Source organism: Coenobita brevimanus, unplaced genomic scaffold (assembly GCF_032717465.1).
Source record: "Coenobita brevimanus isolate Jiangsu-jjx unplaced genomic scaffold, ASM3271746v2 jjx.HiC_scaffold_2803, whole genome shotgun sequence".
Lineage (NCBI taxonomy): Eukaryota > Metazoa > Arthropoda > Malacostraca > Decapoda > Coenobitidae > Coenobita > Coenobita brevimanus.
The window spans coordinates 40,778-56,776 of NW_027643767.1; the positions used below are offsets into that span (position 1 = coordinate 40,778).

Sequence of the window (15,999 nt, forward strand, 5' to 3'; positions counted from 1 at the left end):
ATTAGTCATGGTCTTATTGAGGGAATGAGGCTGTGGAGCTTTTCTCAGCCTTGAGTTTCCACCAAAATCAAGCCCAAATGAACCCCAAAACAAGTTTAAAGCCAATCTAAATGGCCTAACAGCTGTCAAGGAAGGTAACCTAAGCCTAACACCTGTAAATAACTCACTAAAGCCAACAAAAAAAATCAGAAAATCATCAAATCAAGCTTAGTAAACTGTACCCCAAAATGACAATGTTCACTCCACCTATGGCTAAAACACTTTAATCTAAGTCTAAAAATAGTTTATAAATCAACCTAAACACAATTTTAGTCTAAAATGTCATCAAAATCTAAAAAAAAAATCAAAACCCATCGTTAAACCAGGATTTGGTCATCGTTAGGCAGGGTATGGTGGTATTTCTACCCCAATCGTTAAGCCGGCTTATCGCATCTAGGGGTGTCGTATATCGAGGTATTACTGTAATGGCCGTAATGAGTAGGTTTCTGTCTGGAAAATGGGGCCGGTGTGACTAGAGTGTGAGGCTGGAGTGACTAAATCACTAGAGCTGGTAAATTAGGGGATGGAGTGACTTGAAGCCAATCATGCAGCATGGAGAGCCGCCATTAGGTGACCAAGGCAAGGCTTTTAACAAGGGTACAATAAGGAAGAAAGGTTGCTGGTTCCTTGAAAGCAGTGATAAGAAACAGGGAAGTGAGCATGGAAGTGAAAAAGTTACTACATGACAGTGTTGTGATACCAACTCTAACATATGGAAGTGAAGCTTGGACCTTGTTGGAGGGACAGAAGTCAAGAGTCAGGGCAGTGGAAATGAGTTATTTAAGAGGAGCATGTGGATTTGCATGGAGAGACAGGCTGACAAACGAGGAAGTGAAGGAGCTTTGTGGTGTGGATGTGTCTGTGATAGAAAGCATTAGGAGAAACACATTGAGGTGGTTTGGCCATATGGAGAGGATGGAGAGTGAGAAACTGATGAGGAGAGTGTATTTGAGTGGGGTGGAGGGGGAGGCCAAGGATGAGATGGAGGCATGGAGTGGAGAGGTATATGAGAGAGGGGGGTGTGAGTTGGGAGCAGGGCAGTGAAATGGCGGGGGACAGGGCGACGTGGAGCTGATTTGTTTGTGGCCACCCCATATGGGATTAAGGCATCTGGCAATAAATAGATGGAGATAGAGTTCCTATAGTATGTTCACTGTAACCTGGCTTAGAGAAGTTAATCCTAGAATTGATAGAAGAGGAAAGAAGCATGGTGTGGGGGTCAAGAGAAACACAGCTGCGTGTGCTTGGCTTTATGCCGAGCAGCCGGGACGGTTGCGGCTGATGCCTGAGGCTGTGATTCAATAGGATCCGGCAACACCCAGCATATCGTATGGATAGGCCTATGAACAGGCAGTATCCTACACAATATCCTTGAAAGGAACAGTTTATGGGCTCCTGGCCTTTGGTTCCTTCTTCCTAGCATCCATCCATCCATCATCCAATCCTATGTTGCCCCATGAGGGACGTAGGAGCCCGGGGCTAGGCAAGTTGGTCCTGACATTTCAGATGAGAGTGCCCAGCCTCACTCATCCCTGAGTGGCATTATGTGAGCAATAAACCCCAACCACTTCTTGGATATAAACTTTCACCGGCTCAATCTGATTGGAGCGCAATAATTACCCACTAAACCACCAGGCACCAAAATTTGGTCATATGGTTACCACCCAGCATAGTAAATGGTTTCCTGGTGTACAGGAAACCATTTGGCTTGTCACTCAGTGTAGAGTCACCCACAGGCAGAAGGAAGAGGAAAGAATGAAGGAAAGCAAGACAGAAGAGGATGGAAGGAAAGAAGGATAGGGGAGAGGAAAGGACAGACACCCGAGAGCAGCACTACATCAGGTGAGTGGATGGTGTAGTGCTGCATAGAAAAAAAAAAAAAAAGATCATCAGTTTATTTTACCATGGTGAGGAAAAAAAAAAAAATGTGATAATGATGGTGGTGGTGCTGATGATGACAATTGATGATATACATTTTTTTTTTGCAGGCCACACAACTCCCTCTTTGAAGACAACATGTTCAGGTTAACCCTGGAATTGACAGAGGGTAGGAAAAGTTAGGGAACATGATGATGATGATAATGATGGTGATGATGATGATGATGATACAAAAAGAGTTGTAGTAGTAGTAGTTGTTCCCTAGGCAGTCTGGCCAAACAGTCCCAAGTCCCTAAGGAAGGCCATGGCCAAGACCGGGCTTTCCAACAGAGCTCTCAAGGAGTGTATGTTGTGTTGTTGGCATAGGTGATTATGTGCAATGCAGTATTTCAAAATGTGCTTAATAGTATGGGGTGCTGTGTTGCATCCTGGACAGGCATCAGTGACGGAGTCATCCAGTCTCTTCTGGTAACTTAAGAGAGCTGGATGATGCCCACATTTCAGCCTGGCCAGGTGGACCCTGTCCTCACGAGGGAGGTAGGATTCAGAAGGGTGGATAGCAGGAGGCCGTGCATGCAGCTGTGTTGTTTTTAAGTGACTGAATGGAGTGGTGAGTGATTTTAGTATGGATATGCTTCTGGAAGCTGGTGTGAGGCGAGCAGTGGGGGAGAGATGACAGTACAATATTTGTGTATGATATCATGTTCTGGGTGTTGTTTTGATGTTCACTGGTGTGTGTGGATGTGCTGCTATGTACTGTAGTTGATGTTGTAGGTTTGTGGAGGCTGCAGCAAGAAACTGGGTGCCTCTCACGTCTAGATGATCCTTTACTTTGAGGACATTGGTTTTGTGATGTAGGTGGTTTGTGGGTGTAGTAGCTGTGCAGCCTGTGATTATTTTTAGAGCCTTGTTCTGTATGGTCTGTAGAGTGTTGTAGTGTGTTTTGGTGAGGTTAGAAGCGCAGGCAGGGCTTGCATAATTCATCACTGAACGTATATATTGTTTGTATACTGTGGTGGTGGTATCTTTGTTGTGTCTGAATGTTGTATGGGCAAGTGACCTCAAGGCATTGAGTCTTGGTGTTATTTTATTTTTAATGTTTGTGATGTGTTGTTTAAATGACATTGATGTATTGTATGTTACACCAAGGATTTTGTGTGTGTGTGTGTGTGTGTGTGTGTGTGTGTGTGTGTGTGTGATAGGGGAGTGTTGTTTATGGTGAGGTGTGGGATGTGACTGTGTTCTGCTGTCCAGTTTGTGAAAAGGGTCACTAGATTTGGCTGGGGCTATTTTGATCCTGTTTGTGGTGAACCATTGGTGTAGTGTGTCGAGGTAAGGTTGGAGGATGTGTGCAGCTGTGTTTGCATTTTGGTGTGTACTGTACATGTAAGGGTTACAGTATCTGCATAGGAAGCTGTGTGTATCTGTGGTGTGTGGGGTGTGGGTATGTCGTGCATGTAAAGGTTAAAGAGTGTAGGGGACAAAACAAAAAGAGTTTGAGATGATGGTGGTGATCATTATGATGATGATACATATATATATATTTTTTTTTCATAGACCACACAACCCCTCTTGAATATGGCACATTCCAGTTAATCCTGGAATTGACAGAGTTCAAGATGGTGGTGGTGATGAGTATAATGATACTGAATACATTTTTAAAATTTTAGATGTAGTGCTGCTGTCGGGTGTCTGCCCTTTCCTCTCCTCCTTCCTTCTTTCCTTCCATCCTCTTCTGTCTTCCTTTCCTTCATTCTTTCCTCCTCCTTCTGCCAATGGATAACTTTACACTCCCTCTTTTGTCTTTCTTTCCTTCATTCTTTCCTCTTCCTTCTGCCTGTGGGTGACCCTACACTGAGTGACAAGCCAAATGGTTTCCTGTACACCAGGAAACCATTTACTATGCTGGGTGGTAACCATACAACCAAATTTTGGCGGCTGGTGGTTTAGTGGGTAATTATTGCGCTCCAATCGAATTGGGCTGGTGAAGGTTTATATCCAAGGGATGGTTGGGGTTGATTGCTCATGTAATGCCACTCAGGGATGAGTCAGGCTGGTCACTCTCATCTTTTTGTCAGGACCAACTTGCCTAGCCCGGGGTTCTACACTCCTCTCTGGGGCGACATAGGATTGGATGATGAATGAGTGAATGAATTATTATTATTATTTCATCCATCCATCCATCATCCAATCCTACATTGCCCCATGAGGAACGTAGGAGCCCGGGGCTAGGCAGTTGGTCTCGATATTTAAGATGAGAGTGACCAGCCTCACTCATCCCTGAGTGGCATTACATGAGCAATCAACCCCAACCACCCCTTAGATATAAACCTTCACCGGCTTAATCCGACTGGAGTGCAATAATTACCCACTAAACCACCAGGTGCCAAAATTTGGTTATATGGTTACCACCCAGCGTAGTAAATGGTTTCCTGGTGTACAGGAAACCATTTGGCTTGTCACTCAGTGTAGAGCCACCCACAGGCAGAAGGAAAAGGAAAGAAAGACAGAAGAGAGAGTGTAAAGTCACCTGTAGGCAGAAGGACAAGGAAAGGATGAAGGAAAGAAAGACAGAAAAGGATGGAAGGAAAGAAGGATGGAAGAGAGGAATGGGCAGACACCTGAGAGCAGCACTACATCGAGTGAGTGGATGGTGAGTGCCCCCACCTACCACCAATTATTATTATTATTATTATTATTATCATTATTATTATTATTTTTTATTATTATTATTATTATTGTTATTGTTATTATTATTATTATTATTATAATTATAATGCTGTATGGTAGTGGGACCTGGGCAGTAAAGGAAGAGGATATTTGCAGTCTCAAATGTACAGAAATGAGAGTGGTCATGTGGATGTGCAGTGCATATCTGCGTGCAAGGGCTGGGGGACTAGGTTTACAGTGGAAGACTTGAGAGGTAGGATGGGACTGGAGTGTATTGGTGTTGTGATGAGGAGAGGTAGATTGAGGTGGTCTGGGCATGTGGAGAGGATGAGGGATGATAACTGGGTACAGAAAGTGAGAAGTGTTAAAGTTGGGGGTAAAGAGGTAGACCTAAAAAGACCTGTGATGAGGTCATTGAGTGTGACCTGAAGGATAAGGGACTGAATAGGGAAGTTGCCAGAGATTGAGCAGCTTGGAGAGCCGCCACTAGGTGATGAAGGCTGATGCATGCAAGCATGTTGGAACCTTCAAAAACGAAACGACAAGTTATTATTTTTTCAAGGCAGACGACACTCCCCTTTGAAGACATTAATATCATTTTTGTCCACCCCTAATGGGATTAAGGCATCTGGCTATAGATACAGTAGAGAGGAATATAGATTATTATTATTATTATTATTTTTCAGGGCAGACAACACCCTCTTTGAAGCCAGCACTTTGGTGTAGCGCCGCCAGCCTGTCACCATCAAACTGGTCAGCAAGATGTTCCAGGCCAGTGTTTACTTGGATGGTGGCATTTGCTGGGACATTCTACTCTAATTTGATGGTAAATTAGACTGACCCGATTCTTCATCCATTGGCAGAATCTTGTATAATTTAGTAATGGATGTGACAGTCATCAAACAGTGCATGCTGAATATGGACTATAGTTCATTCACTTTAACTTGTCCCAGATTGTCATCGTTTTGCAGCTTGCCATAGATGTGAGGTAGGAATGAGTCCTTTAGTCATGTAGTAAGTTCAGTAAAATACTGTAATATTCCGTGGGAATTTTGGTAGGACAGCAAGCCGTCTATTCAGATGTCTTAAGGATGCCCCAAAATAACATTAAAACCTTTTGGCAGTCAGAGAAACTGTTGGCATCAGCCTAATGACACCTGTATTGAAAGTGTATCATTGGCACATTTCACTTGGATTGTTTCATCAACTCAACCTATAAAACTTAACGTTTGCTGCTGGGATTCATTCTTCATCCAGGTTCTGCCTTATGAAGCCCCAGTAGGATTAAAGTGATTTTATATTCAGGAGGCAGTTTTTTTTTTGATAAAGTAAGTGAAAAAATGTACCTCTGACTGAACAGACAGTAGTAGCTACTACTGTATTGTAATACACCCTTTTTTTCCTATTGCTTCTAATCCCCCCCTTGTTGTATGTTGCAGGGGAGGGAGGAGGAGGGAGAGGGAGTACAAGAGGAGGAGGACATAAGAGTGAAGGAAGGAGGGGGGGATGAAGGGGGAGAGAGGAGGGAGAGGGGGATGGAAGAAGCTGCTTTTCAGTAAGAGGAAAAGGTAGAGGGAAGAAGGATGACTAGAGGTGGAAAGACAAGGAGGGGAAAGGAAGAAATGAGAGAGAGATGGGGTGGAGGAGAGGCAGGAAGGAGGAGGAATGGACATGAAGGGAGGGATAGAGGGGGTGGGAACTGGTGGGGGGATGGAGGGGGCAGGGAACAAGTGGAGGGAAAGAATGTGGAGATTGGTGGAATCTGCCAGCTTTGGTCAGCCTGGCTGGAGCTGTGACTGGTGAAGGATTTTTACATTTTTTTATAAGATTTTTTTCCTTTTTCTTCCCATTAATTGTTTTTATGCTGATAATATTGACTTTAGCGTGTCTTGCAAACATTCCTGAGTATTTCTAAAGCTTACCCATTGATATTTTTCCTGGAGTTTTTAGTGTCATGGCTTATATGAATGTTCTTTTTCAGGGGTGTGAGTTTGGGGGGAAGGACAGCATGATGGCAAAAAACTGCATGACATGGAGGTGAAGTAATTTGTGGGCACCTTTCCGGCATCAAGGCATTTAGCTGTACAGGACTACCACCACCACAGCTACCAGAACTATCATTGCCACTACTAGAGCAACCACAACCATCATAACACTATTGCTGGAGAGGACATTTAGCCGGATACGACTTTGGTCAGTATGCCGTAACCATATCTATTATTTTTTTGTTCCTGCTACTTCCATATGGCTTTATATAGCTTAAGAGGCTTTTCTAGAGGGGTTAGATATACATACAGCAGACTTTCACCAACAAAAGTGATGATATGTAGGGCAGGTGGCAATACTGTCAAAGCAGAGGAAGTGTGGCCAGGTGTAGTTTGCTGCAAGGGTGTGGGAAATAACTTCATCTTGGTCAGTGTTTGTGATAAGTGGCTGCATAGGAGATGTAATGGTGGATCAAGCGGAAATGACTCACTCCGGCCCATAGCTCTTCCCGCCCTAGTCACTCCGACCCTTAGCTAATAATAATAATTAGGTTAGCTAAAAATGAGTAATAATAACAGCTGTAACGACTGGATTTCTGTCAGGAAAGGGGGGCCGGTGTGACTAGGGTGGGAGGCCAGAGTGGCCAGGGCCAGCAAAACTAGGGGCCGGCGTGACTTGAAACCCATCAAGCAGCGTGGAGAGCCGCCATTAGGTGACCACGGCTGATGCATGCAAGGATGTTGGTGCCTTTGATACGATGATACAAATTGAATTCTAAATTTGGTATAGAATATCTTATTTAACACTGATCCCTTGTCCCTTTTCAGTTAATTTACAGCCAGGTGTAGTAAGATTGGGTGAGTAATTTTGACTAGTAACCAAGGAGAAACATTCCATACTTAAGGCTCAATTTTCCATGCAACAACTGTGTAAAGATCCCTAGCTCCTTTTCAGTTAGTTGATGGCCAAGTGTATTCAGTTTGAGAGGGTTAGTTTGACTATAGGTGCATTACAATAACTAGGTCCATATTTTTCTTTCGTGGGTTATTTCACATAGCTCATAGGTAGAAAGACAGTGATTTGTCTCTACATTCATCCCATAGCACTTAGTGATCAGCCTTATATTTTGATATTTGTTTAGTATTACAGTTTAGCATTTAAGATGGAGGGATGGCAAATTTAGACCAAGTTACCTGCCCTTGGGTGGGAAAGGAGGTCCGGATGATCAATGATGATAACAGTGGACTCATTCCTAACCCCTAGTTAAGGGTTTGTCAAAGTCCATGCAACCACATCTTCATGTTAGTCATGGGAATGACCCTTTATTAGAAAACTGGCTATAGGAGTAAGAATATGTGGCTGATGTGTTACTGGGATCATCCACACCTTTCTCACCCCAAGGTAGGGTCCAGAGAGGCAGAAAAAAACTTGATAGAATGAGATACTAACCAGTGTTCATCCAGCTGAATGAGCCACATGGCCATTCTCACCATTCAGGCCCCTGGAATCCTGGCATCAAGGGGTTGCAATGTTTGCTGAGCCATTGACCATGATGAAGCAGTCTACTGTAAATGGCAGTATACAGGTTTTACTCTAACCTGGCCTAAAATTCTCTTTCCAGCCATATTCCTGAGCTGTAACAAGAGTTTAATTCATCATCCATAACAAGAGTAATTCTAGACTATAATGTTAGTCCTGAAGTGTTATGGGTAAGATGTAGATGTCGTATTGTCTTTCTGCCTTTGTGCTACAAAAAAAGCTGCAAAAGGACAAATTTAGGCCTACCTATAATCTCCAGTCTTTCAAACGCAGTGTGTCCAGGTATCTTGAAATGAACGGATCTTGAATTTGGCTCTTTTGTATTGTTTTTGCATTTTTTTTTCTTGGAAGGAATGGTGTGCGGGCTCCTTGCCTATGGTTTCTTCTTCCTTGCATTAAAAAAAAAAAAAAAAAAAAAAAAAAAAAAAAAAAAAGAAGCAGCCATAATCTTTTGTTGAACTTGGCCTCAACTGCCCCTCATCTTGATAATGATCTTGTAAGAATAAACATTAGAATATATTATACTCATTTCACTTTAATTTGGTCTAAAAGTGACAACTCCCAGTCTTGAAAACTGAGCTGTAAGAAAAGCCTATTGAAATAATGCCATGCTCTTCATTTTGGTTTAAAAATTCTCAGCATCTTGAATTTTTTGAGTTTGAACAATATTTAAACACTAGAATATGATGCTCATCACAAAGAAGTGCTGTGGAAAGGATAACTAGCTGTAGCATTGCATTGCTCAGCCACTGAACTATGTATGAAATGGGTTACTGAAGACAGTGTTGGGCAAGTTGAGGTATATGGTAGTGGTAGTTGGAGTAGTAGTAGTAATAGCAGTAGTGGTAGTGTAATCTGGTGTATTTCTGCTGAATGTCTACTCTAAATGTAAATAATTTGTAATACAGTACAGTATATTCCCTCTTCTGTTGTTCTTTCCCTCATTCTTTCCTCTTGCTTCTGCCTATGGGTGACTCTACACTGAGTGACAAGCCAAGCAGTTTTCTGTACACCAGGAAGCCACTTACTATGCTCAGTTTTAACCATGTGTCCAAATTATGGCGCCTGGTGGTTTAGTGGGAAATCAAGGCGTTCCAATTGGATTGAGCTTGTATAGGTTTATATCCAAGGGATGGTTGGGGTTTATTGCTCATCAAATGCCACTCAGGGATGAGTGAGGCTGGTCACTGTCATCTTAAATGTCAGGACCAACTTGCCGAGCCCCAGACTCCTATGCTTCTCATGGGGCAACATAGGATTATATGTTGGATGGAATAAATTTTTCAAAATATCGTCTTAAAAATCCTGGAAAAAAATCTCTAAGTTGTAAAATGTCATCTGATGGAAACCCAGTCTTGGCATGACACACTAGGGTCATCGTGTTTTAGCCTGTGAGGGTCCATAGTGGCTTCCAGTCTGAAAACCAACACATGTAAAATTCTCTCTAATGGCGGCTGAATCCCGGTATATCCCAGCTTCCTCCACGATTGTGTCATGTCAGCTTAGAGTTGCCTGCACAAAAAATCGTGCTAGAAGAGTGAGAGAAGAGTTCTGGACAAATGTAGAAGTGTGCATGGAAAAGTTTGGAAGGAATGAGAGAGTGTTTTTGATTGGTGATATGAATGGTAAAGTTGGGAATGTGAAGGTGGATGGAATAGTTGGTGAGTGGGGTGTGCCTGCTGAGATAGATGAGAATGAGAGTGCGTTAGTGGACATTTGTGCTGGGAGGGGGTTGGTGATAGCCAATACCCTCTTCAGGCATAAAATGATCTACAGGTATACATGGCGAGTGATGAGAAGGGTGGGTGGCGAGCTGAATGAAAGGAAGGCAATGATTGATTATGTATGTGTGGATGAAAGGATGCGAAGATGTGTAATGGATGCAAGAGTTTATAGAGGTTGGGGGAGTGGACTTTCTGACCACAACTTGGTGGTGGCCAGAATTAGAATTCAAGTAAGTTGGAGGAATAGAAGAAGGGAAAGATGAGAGGAAGGAGTGGTTGCAAGGAGAGTGGAAAGGTTACAAGAGGATGAGAAAAAGGCAGAGTATAAGAGAGAAGTGGAGGAACGATTGGGCAAATATGAATTGGAGCAGATGGGAGACGTGGAAGGTGTGTGTAAGATATTTACAGAAGAAATATGTGCAGCATGTGATGTGGTGTGTGGAAGGAAGAGAAGACGGAGGGGGATGCAAGGAACAGCGTGATGGACTGAAGAGGTGAAACAGGCTGTGTCACAAAAGAAGAAAGCATACAATGAATGGATGAGAAATAGGGACGTGGAAGAAGTTGAGAGGCGGAAGAGAGAGTTATATGTAGAAAGAAAGAGAGAGGTGAAAAGATTAGTAAGAGAGAGTAAGAAGAGAGTGGATGAGGAATTTGGAAGGAATTTGAGTGTAAAGTGGAGGGACTGTAAGAAAATGTTCTGGAGAGAGGTGAAAAGAGTAAGACAGGGTGGAAGTGAAGTTAGCAGGGGAGTGAAAGATAAAAATGGTAGATTACTAGTGGAGAAGGGAGAAAAAGTGAGCAGATGGAGAGAACACTTTAAGGAATTGTTGAACATAGAGGATGGAAGTAATGCGAGTATAAGTGGCTGGGGAATGGCTGGGAGAAGGAGGGAGGTTAGAAGACAGGAAGAAATCAGTAGGATAGAAGGTGTGGAAGCAATGAAGAAAGTTAAATCGGGGAAAGCCCTAGGAATTGATGGAGTGTGTGGTGAAATGCTGAAGCATGGGGGAGAGACAGTAGTAGAATGGATGTGGAAGATGTGCAGAGTGGCCTGGGAGTAAGGTAGAGTCCTGGAGGATTGGAAGTCAGGTATAATTATTCCCTTGTACAAAGGAAAAGGGGAAAAAGAAGTATGTGGTAATCGTAGGGGCATTCGTCTTCTTAGTGTGGAAAGAGGAAAAGTATATGGTAGGATACTTATTGACAGAGTTTGAGAAATAACAGAGGAATTACTTGGAGAACAACAGGGAAGTTTTAGGAAGGGAAGCAGTTGTGTAGATCAGATATTCATCTTAGATCTTTAGTGGAAAAGTTTCCAGAGAAGAGAAAAAAGTTGTATGCAGCCTTCATGGATTTGGAGAAAGCATATGACAGGGTGGATAGACAAGGATTGTGGATAGCATTAAGAATGTATGAAGTAGATGAGAATTTGTTGGATGCCATGAAGTCTGAAATACATTAATTTCCTTCTAAAAGGCAGAGTAGCAGTAATATTGTGTACTACGGTATGGTCTGAGACAGGTGGATCCCCATCATGGGGGTGGCCAACCGGGGCTGTAACCAGGATATACATACTGTATATATGGTCCAAAATCAAAGTCTGGGGAAGGGTTTGTGGGGGTGGGGGTGGGGATGGTAAATTCACAGAGAAAATTTTTGATATATGACCAATTTCAGGTGCATTTTGAGGCCATATGCACTGGGTATGAGGACATGTTCTTAGGTTATTTACGCAGCCACTGGTAGAGAAGTTAGAAAATAACTTAGTACTTCCTTTAGTGGAGAAAAGTTCCATCACTTGGGGAAGCAAAAGATACTTTGGCCTCACTCTGTTGACTTGTGTTTTGTACTTCAAAATGGATGTACTTTTTCAGTTTCTAATTGCTTTGGGTCAGCAACTTAGCTGTCATGACCAAATGAATGTCATTGTTTTCTAGAAGCATTTGAAGTATTTATTTTATACCAAATTATTGAAATCGGAAATGTTGCAACACAGAAACAAGAGCTATATGTTCAGTTCGGGTGAGTGGCTGGTACAGTATGATTTTCATTGTCATAAAGAGGTTCATAGAGACACCCCAGCATCATTATAATAAGAGCTATGAGTGCCATGACACTGTAGCCTATACCAGACATGAAGATAAAATATATCATTAGTCTTTATACATAACTGCACTACAATGCTTTATTATAGTAGTAGTTTTGACGGTTTTCATATTCATATACGCAGTGACTTTAACAAAGTCAACTGATTTAAATCGTTAATTAAAAACATTTTGATTTACACTGGCCAACCCTGCTTACATGCACTGTCAGCTGTCATTATTTTTGCCTGTATTTTCTGCATGATTTTTCCATGTTAGAGTAAATGGAGGGTTCACATGAAGTGAGAAAATGAATGCACCAAGGATCAGTTTTGAGCCCTCTAACTGTATAGCATCATACTAGAAGCTATATATATCTTGGGCATACTCAACTGATCTTCCTTGGGAGATGCTATATATATGCTGATGACCTGTCATATAGCGAGAAGGAAGTATTAGAGAAATTTTCAGTAGGAATGTGACCATTCAGTATGCCTGTGATAGATAGTGGGCCTGAATGGGTTATATGGTGGGTCTGTTGATACCATAATTTTCATTTCAGGTGAGGTTACCGTAAAGGATACTATTCCTTCAACCAGCACTGACCGGTCAGCCCCTGCCATGCTTTCAACCAGCACCGATCATCTGTTGTCAGCCCCTGCCATGCCTTCAACCAGCACCGATCATCTGACGTCGTCCCTACCATGCCTTCAACCAGCACCGATCATCTGTCATCAGCCCCTGCCATGCCTTTAACCAGCACCTATCAGCTGCCATCAGCTCCTGACATGCTCTCAACCAACAAAGATCACCTGCCATCAGCCCCTGCCATGCCTTCAGCCAACACTAGTGGTATGTCAATAATTCCGTCTAGACTACCATTATCAGCAGTTGATGAAAATTATACACAATGGGGTACTTTATGGGGTGGAAGACAATTGACAATTGTCATGGTCGAGCCTGCCACAGACGTCGTAGGACACGCATGCTCATGAATCATATGCTGCATTTGTTTGTGTGCACTTGTGATAGGATTAATGTCATTCCTACTTACAAAACCACTTACACTCTCCAATGAATACACACAACAAGAGCTTATTTATTTGTATGAGTCATACAAAAAGGTAAAAATATTCTAATCTGGCAAGTCTAGCAACTAGTCAGCTCATTCATCCCTTATAATTTAATGTTTTCTATGTTAATTCTTTAGAAATGAGTAGATTTGTATCTCTTAATATATGGTTTCAATGAGGAAAGTCATATTTTCCTCCTCTGAGACGATTTACTAACTTAAATTTATTAGTGCCTAAATTCGCCTTCAGTTAACGATTTCGACAAACCGTCCCAAATCCAGGAACGGTCAACAGTCATTTTTTGCCTGCTCTGAGAGAGGTCGGAAGGCTGGACTGAAGTCAAGAGGACGCACGGTGAGAATCTGAGATGTCAGGATCGTACTGTTGTGTTCCCCTGTGCATTAATAGAGGTGGCCATCAATTTCCTCAGATTATGAATGATGATATTACAAAATAAACAATTTGGATAATATAGTGTCATATACAGTATGTATATATTTCTCAAAGTGGCTAATCAATCCAGAATAGAATATATTCTCTATAATAAGTATATATAGAAAAATATATGTATATATATAAAAATATGTGCTTTTCACTTTCACTCACAAAGTACACACTGCTTCCTACCCAGATGACTTAACACTCCCACACACACTTCATGACTGGTGTACTACAAAAAGACTCAGAATGGCCTCTTTTATGGTAGAACACAGTCATAACTCACACCTCACTATCAACAACATCCCCCTTGTCCCACATGCACACAAAATCTTTGGTGAAATGAAAGCACAGTAACAGAAGAATTTGGTAATATCTTGCAGCATAGAGCAGTTAGTTAGAAGCTGATCTGTAAAAATATTTATCTAAGACAGCCTTTCTGGAATTATCTTGATGTCCACAAATGTGAATATTACAAAATCTTGGGTGCCGCAATATTAGTAAACAAAAGCAGAGTCTATCTTGTCCCTGGGACTGTACCTTCAATGCGCATGCGCCACTTGGATATTTGGGATGTTACGAGCGTCGTACCGATTTTTTACTTATATTGGCTAGTAATCGACTTGAGGGCAATTACAAAGTATTTCGTTCCAGCCAATAGTGAGTAATGTAACTCCACCTCTTTCAGCACAATAAAAGACTACTAATGCAAAATAAATGAGGATCTTGGAGTTCATTTGATGCTAGTCTAGCTGGATAAATATTTTTTACGTATTACTATGAAAATAATAAGTAGTTTGCCTTCATATCTTCTCAATTATTTGAGAAAAAAATAATTCCTCTACACATTACAAACATTAATTTGAATCATAAGTCCACACAAAGATATATTATTAATGATTCATGAGAGTGCGACTGTTCACTGTCAGTGGCAGGCTCCACCACTTCAATGGCGGCTCCAAAGCACCCCATTACAGTTGATGAAACAAGGAAGTGATACTGAAAGACTAAAGATGGAGAATTTAAGGTTAATATATATGAATAAAATGTTAAAAGCTGACCAAGAAAATCTACTTTGTGCCATTAACAATGCAAGACTGTCCATGAAAACTACACACACACACACACACACACAAAGAAAGGCTGTTGAGGAGTATCTGAAACCATACTTCGCTGATACTCAAATCAAATGTCTGATAACTTAAAAGATCTGCAAGACACTGGACTGGTGATGATATTGTCTTTGCACTGACTATAAGAAGTGTGAGTACTAAGTGCTACAGGTGGATGTGATACCATTGGAAACTGCTTCTTCCTGCAATTTCCACTTTGAATAAGTGGGTTAAAGATATTAATTTTGAACTGGGTATGCTAAACTTGGTATTATGTGATAACCCGCTGTGATTACAGGCATTTACGGTATACAGTGTTGTGCCTTAAGTAATAATAATAATAATAATAATCTGGCCTTTTGTTTCTCAAAAGCACCAGTTCTTCCTTTTGGGAATTCACTAGCGCTCGTTATTTTTACAATTACAAGAATTGTGACATTTCTTGTATATAATACAAGCTACATCATATATACATGAAAGTGGCAAAAATTAAACCCTATAATCATCTGTCATAATACCTCTCTCCAGATCATAGCGTTTTGAAAAAAGAAAGGCTTTCAGCTGTCTCTTAAAGGATTCAACAGTAGAGAGTTGTCTTATGGACAATGGCAATCTGTTATATAATCTAGGGGCTCTATATGCAAAAGAACGATCAGAGAAAGATGACTGGTGAATGGCTCCTGGCTCATCAAGACGCAAGGAATCATCTTCACTGCGTAACATCACACCCGGGCGTGTCGATGGGAGTTTTAACAATTCAGCAAGATACTTCGGTTCACCAAACTTAAGAACCTTGAATGTAATAAGACACAGTTTAAATTCAATTCTAGCCTTTACTGGTAACCAATGCAACTGAATCAGAAACGGGGTAGTTGAGGTTCTCGGGGGGGAGACCAAAGATAAGCCGTGCCGCCCTGTTCAACACAGACTGAACTTTTGTTAGTATATTATTTGGAAGACCAACCCACAGTGAATTACAATAATCAACACGAGACAAGACCACTGCATGGACCAATGTTAGGAGGCACTGTCTATTCAGGAATCTTCTCACAGAGTACAGATTTCTGATATGCAAGTTACACCCTCTTACAACCTGATTAATGTGTTCTTTGTAATTTAACTTAGAATTAAAATAAACACCCAAATTTCGAACAGAACTGACTGGATGCAGCTGTGACACGCCAATGTTCAAAGCCAGGGCATTGTCAGTGTCATCATCCCTTCTGTTTCCTCTGATGATGATGATCTCAGTTTTACCATCATTCAGCTTAAGTTTCCTCTTAGCCATCCAAATCTTAATATCAGACATTAGAGATTCAAACTTTATCTTAGTATCGTTGATATCTGACATCTTAACATAGAGCTGGGTGTCATCAGCATAAAAATGATAGGACACATCATGAGCATCAAGTAAAGACGATAAACTACTTGTGTAGATAGTAAATAGAATTGG

The 15,999-nt window shown here is 41.5% G+C and overlaps 1 protein-coding gene across 1 annotated transcript in view; it reads left to right on the forward strand.

The window, feature by feature from the left end:
* LOC145390079 (protein misato homolog 1-like) overlaps positions 1-15,999 on the forward strand; it is an 87,545-nt gene that overhangs the window by 38,131 nt on the left and 33,415 nt on the right. The window contains exon 12 of the mRNA XM_080265149.1: positions 12,537-12,775. Within this exon, the coding sequence (XP_080121275.1) occupies positions 12,537-12,775 (239 nt within the window). The remainder of the gene's footprint in view (positions 1-12,536; positions 12,776-15,999) is intronic.